Source organism: Haliaeetus leucocephalus, unplaced genomic scaffold, assembly GCF_000737465.1.
Source record: "Haliaeetus leucocephalus isolate CR32 unplaced genomic scaffold, Haliaeetus_leucocephalus-4.0 Scaffold228, whole genome shotgun sequence".
NCBI lineage: Eukaryota > Metazoa > Chordata > Aves > Accipitriformes > Accipitridae > Haliaeetus > Haliaeetus leucocephalus.
This window is the reverse complement of record NW_010972664.1, coordinates 5039230-5058242: the sequence shown is the minus strand read 5'-3', so window position 1 is coordinate 5058242 and position 19013 is coordinate 5039230. Positions and strand designations below refer to the sequence as shown.

The following is a 19013-nucleotide window of genomic DNA, read 5'->3' as shown; positions in this document are numbered from 1 at the left end:
TTTCTCTTTCTTTAAAAGAGAAGTTCATGTAAACCTTGAGGATTTTTCTGTTACTATGCTTAAATAATTCTTTTCATTAAAAAGAAAAGGTTGCATCTATCTGATATCATTAGGTACTATATGGATTTCTAATAAAAATTTCTGTATTGCTTAAGATTTCCCTACTTGCCTTCAGAAAACGAAATACCGCTTAACTTCATTTCTTACTTATGGTGAAATTTTATGTTACAGACAACCACTGCTAAAAGCTTAATGACAAGCTATCAGAAACAGCATCTGGTGAGCAGTCACTAGTAAAGTTGAGGTGGTTTCATTGAGCTGTAGGCTTATTTGAAGTGAAGTTTGTTCATTTTCTATGTAGTCTTAGGTTATAAGCATTCCTACCAATGAAATTCTGAGTTCAGTCTGCTTGTATTGCCAGGCTTAAGAGTTCTTTTTTAATAAGATGTGTCTTCCATTTCTCTTGCTTGAGTTGAAAACTGCTTCAGTTTCAATACATCATTTTCTGCCTGGGGGCGTCACTACACAAAATATAGAATTGATCAATGTACTGCATGGTTAAAGGAGAATTTCAGAAGGAGAAACTACTGACATAATTGAAAATTATAAAAAGCAATGAAGAATGTCTGCTTGCCTACAATGATGATGGAATGAGTGCCACATAAGAAAAAAGTTTTTGTCTAGCCATAACTAATTATAATATATTCCTTAATTATTTAACTGACAATTTTTAAAGCTTTTTAATATTCTGTATATTCACTGTCTTAGAAATTACTAAGTTTTTTGGTATTACTGACTATATGCTTATTTTTCATTTTGACCTTCTAAATAAAGCTGTGGTTAAAGTTTTGTATAATGAGAAGAAAAAATGTTAAGTAAAATTACATTATGCTTGAAGTCTTATAAAAACAAACGGGGAAAAAAAACCCCTACTGATGTCATTTTTTTAATTTTTTTTTTTAATGCAGCTCATTTCAAACTAAGGTCTGAACAAATGCTTTGGCATTGGCTGTTTACAGTTGGTGGAAAATATACTACACAAACTATCGTTGAATTTTATTTTATTTTTCTTTAGTGTTCTGGTAAAATCTGTGGATATAGATAGATATAAATAGTATTTAATTTGGCATTTTACTTCCCCAAAATCTGGCTTTCAAAATTGTGACTAAAGCAGATGGGAGCTACTTAAATCTCAGTCTCAGACCTTGTCCAGGTAGGCATCATAGCATCACAGGGAAGGGCTTTTGTTTCAGGTCATCTTGTCCTGCATAACTTGGAGAGTATTAGTCTGTTTGTATTCTTTCTGACTGATTTAGGAGAGCTATTGAACTTCCTTTTAGAATATCTAAAAGTTTGGAAAGAATTTCCGCTTCATTATTTGGTATGTACAACATGTGGAATGTGGATGCAGTTTCCTGTGTGATCTGATGACTGCTGGGTAAAGGGGGATAGTCCCCTCCTTTGATCTCCTGGCTTTGCTGTTCATACAGCCCAGGATGCTGCTGGCCATCTCTGCTGCCAGGGCAGGCTGCTGGCTCAGTCCCCAGCCTGTATGGATGCAGGGGTTCGTCCATCCCAGGGGCAGGATTTGACAATTACCCTTGCTGAACTTCTGAGTTCCTGTTGATGGATTCCTCCAGCCAGTCAGGGTCCCTCTGGATGGCAGCCCTGCCTTCTACCTCCAGGATGCCATCCACGATCTTCATGATGATGTGGTTGGTCTCCTCACTTATGTCAGTATGGGGGCGGGGGGGAGGGTATCTGTATATATGTATAACTTCAAGTGCAAATATCTTTTTCGCTAGTCTGATGCAGCAATTGGACTGAAAACTGGATTGAATCCAGAAAACCAGAATGAGCTTCCTAATTAAGCCCTGGTTCTAGTCAGAATTTAATTCCATAAATTCTCTTGAGTAGACACAAGAGGTGTATGTTAACCCATAACGACTGTGGTGGAATGGCTTCTCACTGACATAAGTTAATAAAATTGAGTACTGATAGATATTTTGCAGTTACTGGAGATTTGCATTTTCTATACAGATAAGCTAACTTTAGAAAAAGAATGCTATGTGGCGTAATTGCCTAATGAAATGGTGAAATAAATATTTTAAGAACTTTGAATTATGAATTTAAGAATGATCAGCCTCCATCAATATGAAACTGGAAAATTATGCAGTTAAGAGCATGTCACTTTCCAGGGCTAGCTGGATCAATAGTTTTGGTTTTGTGCATTTAGGAAAAGAGTAGAGATTGTATGTTTCTTCCTTACTGTACTTTATATTCAGCCTTTTATTTTTATGCCATTCTTTATGCAAAATATCAATAAACAAAATGAAGGTTTAATTTGTCTTTCATTGACTACTTTCTACTTTCTATTGATTACTTGGAGCTCAAGAGAGCTAATTATTTCAAATTCTGCATCTACTGAGCTCTCTTCCCTCTCAAATATCTACTCTATTAAAATATTTTGTACTAGAGTATTTGATGAGAAAAGTCATAATGCTTTTTCCTGGAACTTTTGCATTCAAACAGCAAATGTGAGTGTAGTAATCGCTGATTTTTATGTTTTTATTTTTTTCTCCCTTACCCAGGTCAATCTGTGAAGCTGTTTATAGTTTACAGAGTATTTGTATACGAGTATTATCGTACGGTAGAAAATCTGAAATAATAATTGCAATGCTATGCAAATTATGTTGTGGGTTTTTTTATTTAAGGATGTTTCTGGAATGCCAGCTCTTTGTCGTCCTGTTGCAGAGGGAGGAGGGGGTTTTGATTATCGACTAGCCATGGCTATTCCAGATAAGTGGATACAGGTGAGAACTTTTAAAAAATATGTTCTGCTTTTCAAAGTGGGATGTTTCTCTGTCTGTGCATACACAAAGCCACTTCTGAATCCTACTGACAAATTTTACTCTCTCTTCTGTTAATGTCCTATTAAAAGAAATTCTGACAGGCTTGAGTACAGGTATTAGTGGCTGAAATGAGAGCTGTCAGATACTCATCTTCTGAAACCTACGTGATAAGTTCAGGGGCTATTCTTTCCGTTCAGCTGATATGTTTTCTTTGTGCAATACACGTAGACTCATTGTGTTTGCATTAACCTGTATCTTGCAACAGCTGTAGAATGGATAGTCTATATTGAATGTGAACAGGTAGATAAGTAGTTAACCATATGCATATAAATATAAAAAAAACTCCACACTGAAAACATGCGTTGAACCCTCCTGAAATTGGGCATAGTAATTGACATTGAACATAGGTAGAGCTTAAAGTTTAACCAAAGTAAATGCAAGTGAATTATACAAACACCAGCAGTTATTACAGTGGGGTAACAAAAAGAATAATAAAAATATAAAAATCTGTAAACGTTCTTCAAGAACAATAATATACTAATAAATACTGACTATGATAAGGAATTAAATCACCTTTTTCCTTATTACAGAGGATCACAAGAAAAGGAATAAAACACTAAATAATCTCAAAAGGCTTCTAGTGATGTTTTAGAGAATGTTTTTCAATTAAATAGAAGATTGCATCCAAATCCCTCAGGCTATCATCATGATCTGGAAAACAATAAATGTTTTATATGGCCATTAATGCTTCAATAAATATAATGAGTAGCTTAAAATAAACCCAAATTAACTTATCTTCAGCATCTTTCACTTTTTGTAACTAGGAGGTGGAGAACCGATTGAAAAACAGTTTTCAAACCTCTTTTTGTTCAGAAGACAAACTTGTCAGCTTTTCCAACAGGGACAGCATCATTAAACTTTGGAGCATGTAATTTAGATCCTGGAATGCATCGAGGGCTCATTTTTGTAGTATCAAGAAACATCTCGTTGTGATGGCTTTTTTTTTTTTCCTTACACCTTCAACTTCCTTACCACACTTTAGGAAGGGCAAAGATGAGTAATTTCCTAGATGGGCAAAATGCGAGTGGCCAAGTTCATATTACAAAGAAAAAAGCAGATTGTAGAATTTTACAAGGGCAAAAGATGGATAATCTAATTTAGCAATCTCTGATATGGTCTGCTTATTTTAATTTGCAATACTCGGGGAAGAAATGTACCTATTCTGCAGTAAGTTCCGTTCTTTAACTGGAAAAAATATCTTGCAGCCTAAGCATGTGCTTAACACGGGACAGGAGGTGGATGGTTAGCACACTGATGGGATGTTGGGTGTAAATTCAGCTATGATAGTCTAGGCTGTTTCCCAGCAGACTCCGGTTATATAGGAATATGTTGATTGTACAAGGTCATAGGGTGATGCAGGCAGGAAGCTTCTAGCTAAGGAAACTGCAAATAAGCAACCACAGCAGAAGACCTTGAGTTAGAGAAAGAGGTGATGCATGTAGCTCATAAAATTTCTTGAGGCAAAAAAAAAGCTGAAATGATTGGAAGGGAAAAGTTTAGAAACCAAGTCTATCAGCTGTTATCAAACTGTCCTAGACTGCTTGCTGTCATTTCTGTCCAGCTATTAAGTAGGTACCTGTTAATAGCAAGTTTTCTAGGCAACTTCCTAAAATCAGTTTCAAACCTGAAGGATCTTCAGGGTTCCATGAACTAATTCTGAGGGATCTGTAAAAGTAAGATAAGCTGTTTGTCATAACAGTGGCTATACTAGTTCAGATTAAAGATAGACGTAGTACATAACATGATGCTGCATAGGGTCCTGAATGTGTTCAGAGCCAGAATTTATGGAGTCAACCCACCTGACCCCTACCACCCCCCCAAAAAAGGCTGTTTAGGAATACATGACCAGTTATGGTCAGAATGTTAAATTTTACAGCATCATATCAGCCATTTCAGTGTTACTGCCTTTTTATCACTTTTATTTTTATGTCTATATATTTATGTACATGTATTTAATTTGTAGCAATCAATGGAGGTCTATAAAGTACTATAGAAAAAAGAAAAGACTAACACTGAAATTGGACTAGATTTAGAAGAGGGAGGAAATAGCATCATATGAGGCAGAAAATTCCTATTGACGTGATTTAATTTAAATTGCTAAAAACCAGGAGCTAGCATGGCAAAAAAATGTAAAGCTTTTTTTGTATTACAAAGCTTTGGCATTGAAAGTGGTTTGGAACTGACTGGCAATTCACAGATTGGGCAACGTGCAAGTCCCTGCGCTAAGCACCTTCTCATATGTTATTGTGTACTTCATGGCAATAGCACAGTGCTATCTTGCAGTGATCCATTCTCCACCACACATCCCAGTGGTTAAGCTATAGTTAGAAGCTGCCATATGCCAGGGTTGCTTGAAATACAGGACTTTCAATATCATGTGTAGGTAGATCTGTGCCCGCATATTTCTTCCCAGGTTCTGGTTCAGTGCTTTCTTGCAGCTCCTATCAATCACATTGCCTGCTGTATCAGAGGATTCACATGATAGAAGGCAAGTCCTGTTGTCCATGCTTATACGTGGAAGTACAGGAGAAGCAAAGTGTTCTAGTTATTATATTTCTGTAGTGGAGTTGAAAAGAAAAAATCTCTTTGTATTATCAGAGAAAACTCATCACTTCAAAACTTGGGAACAGAAGTTAAAGTAATACAGTTCACAATCCATTAGAAATTTCTGTGCCAAGATAATGAAGAAAGGTAGTAATCTGCTGTTAGTTAAAATAGCAATAACTTTTCAATGATCTTTCCTTTATTTCTGCAGATAATTAAGGAGCTGAAAGATGAAGACTGGAATATGGGCAATATTGTGCATACATTAACAAACAGACGGTATGAAGAAAAATACATTGCATATGCAGAGAGTCATGACCAGGTATTTTATCTGTTTGTTTGTTTATATTTAAACAAGTAAAAGATGAGGTTTAGAGGTTTGGTGGGTTTTGTTTTTTAAAAATGAGGCAGAGTTGAGAAGGATAGGCAACAATTTCAGAGATAAGTAGATCTGGACTACTGCTTGGTTTTTTTGGTTGGGTTTTCTTGTGGGCTTTTTTTGTTGTTTTGTTTTGATCCCTCTTTTTAATTAAGGAATCCTGCTTGGAGCGTGTGGGTGGTGTTGTTTTTCAGTTTTGTTTTTAAGAAATGAGTCCCAGCTTCTTGGTTTGCCTGCCTGTCATAGGACATAGGAGGATATATGAATGCATATAATCCATACTTTTGAAAATCTGGTTTCCATAAAGTAAGCTGGAGCACTATTTATGACAAGCATAAACAATATTGCAATTTAGCAAATTTGTTCACTGAATCAGTGTTTCCAGCTGTTGTATTCCCGTCAAGAATATATTTCCTCTCTGAAAGTATTGCAAACATCCTGTTTTGAGATCTAAATGAAATATTCTTTAACAGTTTGGTTCAAAACACAGCAATTGTAATGGTTCTGTATACAGAAAAATGAAAAAGTAATGATGAGTTTGGATAATACTCACCTCCCACAATCTTTGTAATGGTTGTATCTGAAGAATCAGAAAACACATTGGTTGAGTATTTAAAATGTTAGAAAATTGCTTTTATTTTTTAAGTAACCTACCTTCAACTTTCCTCTACGTAATAGAGGTTGATACTCTATTTCCTATACCTTCTATAATAAACGTCAACAGAAGTGTCCAAAACAAGGCCTATATTTTATTTTAAAAAAGAGAATTTTGAGTTTATCCTCTTCATTTTGTGTACCTATTTACATTCTTATCTCAGAGACTGTTACACAGTATTCACTTAAGGCATGAGAGAAGAGTCCTATTCCTGGTAAAGAACTTCAGGTATTACTTAGAAATGCATATTATTCTGTGATTATTTGCTTTTGTAAAAGCTGATTCTTCATCCTAAAGCATGACATATAATATTACGGTTGCTGTTCTTTTATTTCATGCTGGATTTTATCAATTGAGTTGTTTTCCATATCACTATGTATTTTGGGGTTAGAATCTCATACTTGAGAAGATCTATTTGTTTTGAATTTAAAAAAAAAAAAAAGACTATTGCAGATGTACACCAGGATGATACGTGAAAAGTAGGATAGAAAAACAAAATGGGAGTGTAGATAAAATTCAGTCTGAAGATACTTGAAGTGATGCACATGAAGGGCTGAAACGATTCTAGTTTCTTATATGTTGTAATGGGCTACAAGCTGACTATTATCAGTCAACAGGGCCTCGTGGTTATGACTTGTGTGAAAACAGCAACTCAATGCTAATAGCTTTCAAAAAAGCAAATACAGTACTGGAATTATTATGAATGGAATGGGGAGCAAAGAGCAAAATCAGTATGCCACTGTAGTCTTTCATGGTTTGTGTGCACCTTGAATGTTGGAGGCAGATTTGGTCCTGTATATCAAAGGACATACAGCATAACTGGAAAAAATGCTGTGAGAGAGTTGGTAAGAATAATAGCAGTTGTGGATTGGTTTTCATAAGAAGAAAACTAAATACACTAAGATTCTTCAGGGTAGAAGAGAGATCACTGAAGGGGGAAGGATAATGGTTTATAAAAATGGCTGGCATAAAAAACATGAAGAGGGAACATTTATCTTCTAATAGAACGATTAGGGGATACTAAATAATACTAACAAATGTCACATTCTGAGTCCAGAGAAGAGATGTTCACTGCAGTCTTCAGTCTTGCCATCATTGCATAGGAATTATTTTTTTTAAAAGATAGTTTTTTATTGAGGGAATCATCTATATATGCTGTTACACTGCTAGTTGGAAAACTAAAGGATGATGGTGCTTTTCAGCTAGACCTGTTTACAACTCATCTGTCCCTCTGGAATCTAGTGAGTTTTCATGTTAGAATATAAAGTGAGAATTGGGCTAATTGAATAAAAAATAGCTATTTTGCATACAAATGCTCCAAAATGTTTTCAACTACCTGCATGCTAATATATTACAATAATCCTTGTTACATAGCATTTGTGTGGCCTTTCTCGAGTAACAGTAAGCACTAGCAAGTTAGTAATTCAGTCACTGTTTTTAGACATAATTACTAGTTTGTTTTTCTCTTGTGTGAAATCACAGAAAACCAATCACATTCTTGATTGCATATAAATGAGTGTTTCATATTCAGTCTGCATCTTTAAATCAGGAGTGTTGTTAATAGCCCTTTATTTGTACATCCCAGGAACTGAGATGTTTGCTTTCTTATTTTCTGTGTTTTCTATAAAAATTCCAAAATGGTAGGTCACTTGTGGCATATGGAGTTGACACTAATATGTCATATTTGATATCTGTAGGCAAAAAGGTTCTTGGGAGTAATCGAGCAGTTTGAACCCATCAGGTGAAATGTAGGACCACAACAGGGGTTAGACAGCTATTAGTTTATTGATCACATACTCGTACTCCAATCAATGTGAGGAGCCGCAGTAACCGTGTGGAGGGTTGTAAGGGGAAAACAAACGGTCGGGTCTGGCATCCAGTCAAGGCTCAGCTCCAGGACGTTCCTGCATCAGTTTACATACTTTCTGTTTTTGGCAGCAGATTATATATGTCACACCCATGTGACTACACGTAACACAATACAAAGTTATAGTAATTAGAAGGTTAGAGTCACTGTGACCTCATGATCGTCAGCGGTGGCAGGATGTTTTCTTTGTGAATAGAGACCAGATCATGCACACCAAGCCGTGTCCTTGACTCCTCGCCAGTCTTCCAAGTCCTCCCTTTATGATAGAGTGACTGCTTTAAAAAAAATGTATTAGAAACACTTCTAGTATACCCAAGGGTTTTCTTCACTTTTTTTTTTTTTTTGAATTGTTATAGGCACTTGTTGGTGATAAGACATTGGCGTTTCGACTGATGGATGCAGAGATGTATACAAACATGAGTGTGCTCTCGCCTCTTACTCCAGTTATTGATCGTGGAATACAGCTTCATAAAATGATTCGTCTCATTACTCATGCACTTGGAGGAGAGAGCTATCTGAACTTCATGGGTAAGTAACCTTAGGAACAAGTCTTTCATTTTCTCATCTACAGAAAGCTTGGCAGGGAAATAAAACAGTCTGACATGATCTTACATCCACAGTATTTATCACCATGCTGAAGTTTGGAGCATAAATGCTTTTATAAATATTTAGTACAAAAGGTAATATGCATTGTTTTTCTGTCTGTAAGATGTATTATAAGATAAGAAAATACAATCAATGGGGTTCCTAATTGTAAGAGAAATAACTTTTAAAAATGTGGTAAGCTTTAGTTCACATTACTCTGATTTACAACTCAGACTAGTATTTTAATTGCTGTTCTGCAAGTTTGTCAGGTGGTGAACCTTGCCTTACACAGCTGGGTTGTCTTTCATCTCTGTTCTTCTACTCTCCTAAACTTTTTAGGGTAACAGTAAATTTACTAAAGATAGCTCTGTGCTTATTTCAGTTATTGTCAGGAAGTAATCTGGCATCAGTTGAATTATGTTTCATTGCTTCTTAGTCAAGAGCAGGGGCTTAATGAGGGAGACAAGGGCAAATCACAGAGACAGGCACATCCTGCTATCGAAGCGGGGAAATAGTAAGGGTTAGCAATACTTTCTTTTTCTTCATAAGCTGTAAAATACAACTTTTGCATTGCTTCCAATAGTTAATCTCATTTAATCAGCAAGTTACAGTTCCATGTAGTCATCTTAAAAGTTGAATGTTGTTCTTAGTTTTATACAAAATGCTGAAGCTATTTATGCTTGATGCTCTTTATGCTATTCATGATATTCATTCATTCCTTAATTTCTTTGCAAAATAATCCTTTATAGTAAAAATCATAGTTCTGTAATGTGGTGTGACAAGTTCTGTGTAGCAGTTGTGATTGTCTCATGGGGACAAAAAGGTTGAAATCATGCTGTAAATGACCATCTCAGTTTTCTGACAACAAAACACTTGAAAATTATAGAAGTTTTAGCTTAATACTGCCTTCAACTTCTATTGTTAAATGTTTTGTATTATCAAGTTAAAGGGGGTTGTTGGATGTATATTGCTCTTCTTCCTTGATAGTGTATTTTAAAATACATTTTTCTAATTAAAAAAATGGAGAATATTAATAAGGCAATGGTGGCATTTGATTTAAGCATGTCTGTACTGATATATGTTTTTCTCCTTGGTATTAGAAGAACGCTCAAAAAAGGCTATATTCGTGGGTTTTCTTAAAAACAATTAAAGCAACTTAAGTACAGAACAAATCAATTCAGTATATGGTATACTAGCAAAACTATTGCTTTCAATAAAATGCAGAAATTTTTCCCAAGAGTGAAAAAGAGTTAATGAAATAAATATTTATTATGTGTGTATTCAGGCACCAAAATGTGCAAGGTATGATGTGTGCGCTTCTGTTCAAACTAGTGATACTACAATAGTTAAGGAAGCAGGTGTTTAAAAAATGCGCCACCTAAACTGCAGATGTCTCTGGCCCAGATTGACTTGGTAAGGTTAGAAAAATGATCAGTAATTCAACGTGGCATGTTAAATCCAGTGTGTCAATGCAGGTTGATTGAGCAATTAATATTGCGTATCCTTGAGTACTACAAATGTTTCGGTAACTATGTTATAGTTTGCTATATGTAAAAGGTGAAAAGATTGTAATAAATGTTGGAGGAGAAAGCATATAAATTCAGAATGCTTGCAATCTGGTGTACTTAAAATGCACATGGCAGCATGCTATGTAGTTAAGCAAATACAGTGACAAATTAATTCTTTAACTTTCAGTTTTGAGTGAATGCCAAGAGTGAGGAAGAAAAGCCTCCTGTGGGCTGGGGGGAGGAGTGGAAATCTCCTTTCACAACATCTGGAAAAGGCACTCCACATGCCTCTGTGCTTCCCTAGGTCCTTCCATAAATGTCTTGTACCTTCTTTTTCTGAAAACAAAGACACCAAAGCAACATACTGCTTTCTCAATGCTTTGCTCACCTTAAGGAAAAACAAACAACTTCTAAAAATATGTTGTATGAGGAGTGGAAATCTGTTTTCTCAAATGTATACTGGAATTTCGCTTTAAAGATCTTGAATAATATTTAATTACACCTATGTTGGAGTATCATTTGTACTCCATCCATGCAAGGAGATTCTGGTTGAGAGAAGTTGTACCCCATTGAGCACCTAACACTGATTGTGGCTTTCTCCCATGTTTCTCACTTTTCATTCTGGATGATTCTCTGTTCTTCTTGCAGGCATCTATAAGAAACCACTGCAAAAACCCATGAAGTTGTTATTATTTTTCATGTTTCTTGATGTTTAATTTTCACTGAATGCTTTTATTTTCCTTCTCAATTGCATATATCCCAGTATAAGCAATCAGTGATGTATGCAAACTTAAATGTGAATAGGAAAGTTTTGTCATTTCAGTAAATTGGTTCACTTGTAACACAAACCATTGGGAGCATTCTTTCTTCTGGTCTGTGTTTCAGTTTTCTGTGCAGCTTTGCAAGTACTCTCCAGGGCTTCATGGGCCCATCTGGCATGGAAGACTTAACCTAGAAAGCGAAAACCTCCATATGCTTGGCTGAAAATGAGCACGACAATGATAAACGTCCTGCTGTAGTGAATGAACACTCTGGAAGGCCAGTTTGTTTAATAGTAAAAAAAGTAGCAATTGTTTTGAAACTTGCGCTGTGTCCAAATCCTCTGCTTTCAAAGCAGGTAGGGAGTAACAATCCTAATGCAGCTGTAGTTTGTTCAACCCAACTCCTGTTTTAAGACAAGAGATTTTAGTACTGAGACTGGCCAGTAGTGGTCAGAAGATGTCATTCAACTTCAGGAAATCACGAAAATTACAAGTTCTTCTGCACAATGCTTTAGTAGGGGCACAGGTGATGCTTCTTTAAGGGTTTCCTCTGCCACAGCTAAGCTTCAATGAAGATGTTGACATAGTACACATCTGATTGTCTGAACTTACATGACACTTAAAGAGAAAGCCCTAAGCATTCACAGTGTGTGCCTATATTAAATAGTGGAAGTAATTTTATTGTTGGAAATAATAGAGAAAATTCTCTATTCATACTCAAGTATTTTTTTTGTAGTCATACTGTTATTGAAATAAATATGCATCTAATATTAACTTAATTTAAACCAGAAATGTATGTGGAAAAATACTTGGAGACATAGATCTTTGCCCTCTCTAATATGAAGTTTTGAAAACAAATCCAAAATAAAACCCCTGTATCTGACTAAAATTCTTTATTGTCAATTTAATCCCCTACAAAATAACAAAAAGGCTTAAGATTTGAGTCTACTTCCTCAATTGCTAAATAAGGACTAACAGAAGTTGTTATAAGACTTCTACAATACTACACAAACCTTCTGATCTCACCTTGAAAATAAAGCAACCACTGTTGTTACCAACTGGACAATGTTGAACTTCAGTTTAAAGACTATCACATACTTCCTGAAAATAATAGTTGAACTTACCACTACAAAACTGTTCTGTCTGTACATTGTTTCATTTTCCTTTGGCTTCATTTTCCATCCTTTCCCTGAAGAAAAGCTGCAGACAACTGTAATTGTTTCTTCCCCTTATTTTTTTTTTCCTCTTGCTCATTGCCTGTGCCCTGCACTTGCATAGCTCTTTCCCAGTCCCACAGGGTTTCTGTCAGTTCTTCAGTGAACTTGCTTCCGTGTTCCCTCTTTACCTTGCAAGATACATCTGCTTGTCTATCTAGATTTAGACAAACAAGGGTAGCTGGTTTCTGTCCTAGAATAGACAAAAGATGCAGCCCAAGGGCCCTTAAATAGCATATTACGTCCTTGGAATCCTTTATAGCACAAATGTCTACTGTTTTATGCCACTGTAGGGTCTTGCTTTTCAGCTTGCTAACAATCATTTTCTTGCTTCCTTCTTCATTTTAAATTGGCTTAAACTCAAATCTATTGATTTAAATGAAGATTAGTTCCTACATGAACTTCTAGCGCTATTTTTCATTACTTTTCTATAGTAAAACAACTCTTAATTAGAACTCCAGAGACTAGGTCTCTCTCCCTGAGAAACAACTTTTATATATATTTATATATATATATATATATATATATATATATATATAAACTAGAAAATGATTTGCAATAACTAGAACATTTTTTGCAATCATGAGCATTGACTGATGGTGTTAATGTTTGGGTTGACATTTACCTCTGTTTCACTAATATCAAATCCATCTGTAAAGCTTCCTTGTTAGGTCATTTACACAGTAGTTTATCTACTTTCTCTACACTTAGGGGGTTTTTTTGATGTGCTTAAACAGTTTCTTCTCTAATGGTTTGGTATGATGAGACCTTGTTCTCTCTTTGGCCTTAAAAATAAAATAAAATGCTATGCATCATCTATTCCTTTGAGTATTTTGGAGAAAGAAACTTTTTTTTTTTTTTTTAAACTGCAGGATTTTGTGAACAGAAGGCTTGTGAAAATATGTTGACAAACAAGAAAAGGAATGGTGCAAAAACTGTATAGTAGCACCAATATCAGGGTGGGAAATGTGTGTACGATTTACTTTAAGAATATGAAATAAGGATTTGAAATAAAAATGATACAACATAACTTACAATATAAATGAGAATATTAGTTAAAACAGAATCTGAAATACTTCTTTTTCTATTTATTCTAGATAAAAAGAAATTTTATCAGGAACAAGGATATTTAGCTTAAACCTAAGGGGTTTTCTTTTCTTACACATGTTGCAAGCAAATCACTTTTTCTGTACACTTTCTTACCCATATTACTCCTGTGCACTGGTTACAGTGTGACTTTCTAGACCATGATCTAAGAAATGGCTGTGCAAGAGCCAGGGAGAACTTTAAACTAGTTCCCTTAAGTCAGCTCCTTTTGATAAACAACCTTGAAGTGCTCAGTTGGTAAAGACTCCAGACTAGGATACGTAGTTTGAAGTCATCCTTCTTAATATGCTTACCTAGTATACCTGGCAAATGTGCTTTCTGTGCCACCAGTTCTACCAGGTGCTTTAATTTCATGGCAGTGTGACAGAAACAATTATCTTCATTTTAAGGTAGAAAACAAGAAGTGTGTAATGTGAAACCTTACCTACAGTTTGGCACAGACTTCTTGTCCTGTAGTGAAAGACCACCTACAACTTTGTTCCGTAGTACCCTGTATGACCCCACTCACAACTTGGGGTGGGCAGTGGCAGGGGGAAGAATCCAGATGCATAGATGAGGCTTTACTAATTGCTTTGAGAGTCTCTTCTGGAAGGTCTAGAGGTGTAAACTGTTAATGTTTGCTGTTCATTTACAGTTGATTGAAGCAAACTTCATTTCTACACTTGCTCAAAACACATTAGAGTGACTGGGAGAAAAGCAATTAAAGAGAGACTGTCTCATAATTCAAAACTAAACCACACACACACAAACTGATTTTCCCTCTGTCCCACCTCCTCTTCACAAATTAAGTATGTCCAAATACTAGAAAACCGTTGTGGGAGTTGATTGTACTTCCTCCTTGAGAAGGTAGGGAAGGAATCTCCATATCTGCGTGTATGTAATTTGAATGCATAAATAAAACGGTTACTAGCAGCAGTCTATACACGTGGTGGTGCATTGGTGTCTGTGCTATGGCTTGTCAAGTCAGGAACCTTCAAACAGAAGCCTTCACAGTCAGCAGCATCCTTAGAACTGCACAAGAATCAACAATTGCTGCAATCGTGTTCATGAATTGAAATCTGAGTAGGATTTTCCCGAGTAGGAGCAAAAATCCTCTAAATTGAGGTAGCTGTTGTGTATGGTGCTCCTTTTTTCTTTCAGAGTAATGCTGATGTTTCCTTAGTTTGTTCTTAAGTCTTAAGTGTGCAGGGTATCAGATATTCTGGTATTAGTGGAGTGTATTTGCAGTAAATCAAGCCATTGTGACATTTTGTTTCAGTTACAAGGTGGGTTTTTTTGAAGGATGAGTAGTTTTCTAGCTGTTTTTCTCTGTCACTGATATAAAGAGATTTGATTTTTAAACCTGAGTTAAGTTATTTTGGAGGCCACAGATTTTTTTATTTATTATGCTTAGTACCATCATTTAACCACAGTGATAGTGTTACTGAGACTTCTGCTAATATCTCGAGGTTTTTTCTTAAAGAGTCCATCTCTTGCCTTGCATCTTGTATGAATTATACAGCTCACAGTTCAGACTCATAACATCTTTTCCGTCACCATGTGTGAGTGCCTACAACCTGGTCTACTGATAAAATAGTTTGTATGATGTTAGGGCTTCTTAAAGAATAATAAATGAAGTTGTAAAACAAATATTGATGTTGTATTAGAAACAAGAGTTCCATTTCTGTTTGTATGACAGCCTTCATTTTTGCTTTATTGTTGTTTTGAAGAACAGTCATGCTAGTAGGCCTCTATATATAATAACTTGACACTATATATTATAACTACACTTTTAGCACAGGTTTTTGGAGGCATTTCTCTTTTCACGCATTCAGAATCATAATTTATTACAGAAATTATGACAATCATATTGTTATGAAAAGCTTTTATCACATCTTCTGGATTTCTAACTCTACAGGGCATGGCTGTTGTTCTGTCCTTTCATAATTATTTGTTTGTTTGTTTTTCTCCATAGTTACAAAGTTTGGAAACTCTTTTAGGTAAACTATAATTATATACAGATGGCATTGATTAGTTTTACTTATCTGTCTTTTATGAAAAAAAGAAAATACTCTCTAGTTAAAGATAAATCTAAACACTACAATATTCTGACTAAATTATATTTTGTTTTCAGTTTCTTCACCTTGAATTCAAATAAATTTAAAATCAATAGGTTTACCTCACTTTCAGGCTTTTTGGCTTTTTTTAATTCAGAATATAAGCACTGTAGTAGCAGCTCTGTCTTAAAAATGTATCTCAAATTTATTGAGAGTTGTGCATATAAGTGCACATACTCATACATAAGGAACTGTTTTGATTAGTTGTGAGATGTGGTCAAAAATTACGATTTCTGTAGAGGACAGAATATTCTTGCCTGTTAGTATGGAAGTGTGATAATTTTTGTAAATTTTATAATATATTAAAAATTGGGTTTTATATGTATGTATGCAAATGTATATAAAAAGGTTTCTTTGCTCAATGATTCATTAAGTGTGTAAGCAATTAAGTGTAGTCATCTTACACTTTCTATGCTGCAGTTAACTTGGATCCAAACAAAACTCTTTGAATGTTTTCTGTTTCTATAGTTTTCAGGTGCTTTAAGATGTTACATACTGTAGTTACTCTAAAAATTTTTAAAAGCTTGGTTCATCCTATGAACTCTTTGTTAACCATTAAGGCTTTAGAAGAGCTTTGACATTGTATGGCATGTAAAAGTGTCTTCGTGTGATGACTGTGTTCGTAACTCCTTTTTAAGAGAAAAAAAATTATCTAGCTGGTTACCTCTTCTGAGTACAGAGCACTCTTGGAGATATGTATGTGTTTTTCTTATGGTCATGTGAAGATTTGGTCCATCACTGCATGTATTCAGAATGATAGGTTGACTGTACTTATTATAGCTAACCTATAGACTTCTGCTTCTAACAGTCTGGGTCCTTGGTTGGAAGACATGGTGCAAAACTGAAAGGAAGACAGAAGTATTTTTGGATTTTCATGTAAATATTAAGTTGATCTGTAGATGAGACTGGAATCCAACATCCAGGTCTCCATTTGGATTACAAAAAATAATTAGTTTGCCTTTTTGAGAAAGAGTAGGCTTGTTTGGTGGGTTGGGGTTTTTTTCCCCTCTGTTGTACCTTCTTCAATAAATGCAGGTAATAACATGTAGTTTTCACATAGAACATAGCTTCTGCTTTGTCGCAAAACAGAGAAGTAATGTTTATTTCCTAGTTTATCAGCATTGCTACTGACATGCTTAGTGCAGGAGGCCACTCATTTCCTGGATGCCAGATGTCTACAGAAACAGTCTACCTGTTGACAATTAAATCTGTGCAAGGCCATCACTTGAAGAACTTTGTGTGTAAGAGGAGGGAAAAAGGTTAAGCATGCCCCATTCAAACAGTGGTAAATATGTTGTTTATGGTAAAGCTTTTGTCTTTTCTCTCCCTACTGCTCACTGTACTTCATACAGTTTTGATGCTGATAATTTATCAGTACTTGTTTTAAGTTACTTATTTCTGAAACCCCTAATGCTGAAAAGAAGCTACAGCGGCCTCTCACCACACCCAGCTGTCTTTTACTTCTACTTTTTGTAGTCTGTCTGTACTCTGTAATCTGGAAGGGGCTCAGCAATTGCATGGCCAAGAGAAAAATGGATCTATTTGTCCAAAACCATCTACCAAAGAGTAAAAATTTTCTTCCCAATTATACTTTATAGGCTGGCTTTTAGAGAGAGAGAGAGGTGACACAAACCACATTTTCCTTTATGTCCCAATCAAGTAATTTAGCAACACAAAACTGTAGTAAGCTGGTGTAAGAGCACGCATAAGAATTTGTTAATCAGCAACCCTACCTTTGGCGATGCGTTGTTCTTTTTCAGACTATTTTTGGGCAATGCAGAGCCAAATAGAATTAAACCCCACATGTTATGCAGTAAGGAATTGTTATTTTGAGACATGATTGAGCAGGTGACATTTTGTATTAGTAAAGTCTGAATAATAGATCCTGAGGCATACATTCCAATTTGAATTTTAATGTGTGCTGTTGTGGTAATTTGAAATTAGTTCATCTCAGTAGTGTCATTAATTCCCCAAATCAGTGTAATTTAAACTGAGGTAACACTTTATGTGGTGACATTGGAATTAAAAACTATGTCTTTATAAGAACTTATTTTCACAAGCCCTATTTATTAGCTTAAAATCTGCTCGTTGTCTTAATTTTCTGAGGCCATCAATCTGATGCTCACTCAGAAGTTTACTAGAATATGAATTTAAACAACACTGTAGTTGAATTTGCATTGGTCTTCAAGGGGCAAGGTATTTTCTCTGCAAATTTTCGTAAGAAGTGGTAAATTCTGCAGAGTAAAGCATATTAAAACATCCTTAATAAATGTTGACCTGTCTTTCTCTGATGTCTTTTGAGATCTTCAGTTTGAAATTTCAAACTATGCAGGCTTCAAATGTCACTAGAATTTATCACTGGAAGCATAGACTACATGCTTTGATTTGGAGCATATTTCTGTTGTAATTTATTATAACCTTGTTGAGGTTTACAAAAAGAAATTCTGAAAGCGCTCTAACCCATTTGGTGTGCTTCCATATGTCAAGAGATTTAATGGAAAAATGCTTTTATATAGTAGCAGTCAAAGAGAGGTAGCTATGTATTGCTGTTGGAGAGAGGAAACACATGCAAGGTAGAAGACAGACCAGGAGAATGTGGGGTTGGAGGAGGCATGCAATCAGGTTAGTATTGGAGTGGAGCTGCAGGCCCCATTAACTCAGGACAGTCACTTTGTCTTTCCCACTAAAAAAATGCATTCCTGTACATAATTCAGGATAAATTATTTCTGTGAGCTCATGGAAATCGATAAAAATACAGTGAAAATAAGCTATTTTAGTTTTACATCAGAGTTAAGTGTTATGAGGTTAATGTTGTGTATGAATGTAGAGCTGATTTTAGTCGGCTCTCAAGATGGGAGAGGAGGAATTTATAGTGGAGTAAATTAGGGAGTTTAGGAAGAGGGTGAAATTAGTTGTGGCTGAACAGAAAATTAATTTTGTTAGATTTTTTTTTTTTTATCCCCCCCCGAATAGAACATGTACCTTTTGAGATAGAATGTCTTGTTGAATACAAAAGACTACTTCTTTCTAAATGTATTACGTAAAAGTGCAGGACAGGAGGAGAAACAGGACAAGTGACTGAACATCACAAAACCAGAGGATTATTCACAAATCCGAGTGCTAGCACAGTCTTTTTATGGCCAGAAGTGCAGAACTTCTATTCAGTGGGGATAGTTACTTGGATCTTTTTGTGAAATTCAGAGCAGGTCCTGCAAACAAGGTATTTCCATTGTAGCTTCTTAACTAGCATTTTTTAGAGATATTATTTAGAAGTAATCTTATTAATCCACTCCTGACTTGAGTCAGTCCATAGACTATGAAACAGCTCCCTGTTTCATAATCAATGAAAAATCAATAATGCTGTACTCTTGTTATGGTACTGGCT

At 35.4% G+C, this 19013-nt stretch overlaps 1 protein-coding gene across 1 annotated transcript in view; it reads left to right on the top strand.

The window, feature by feature from the left end:
- The window catches only part of GBE1 (glucan (1,4-alpha-), branching enzyme 1), a 171129-nt gene that overhangs the window by 105087 nt on the left and 47029 nt on the right, over positions 1 to 19013 (top strand). The window contains exons 10-12 of the mRNA XM_010567636.1: positions 2715 to 2813; positions 5668 to 5778; positions 8714 to 8885. Coding sequence (XP_010565938.1) covers positions 2715 to 2813; positions 5668 to 5778; positions 8714 to 8885 — 382 coding nt within the window. The remainder of the gene's footprint in view (positions 1 to 2714; positions 2814 to 5667; positions 5779 to 8713; positions 8886 to 19013) is intronic.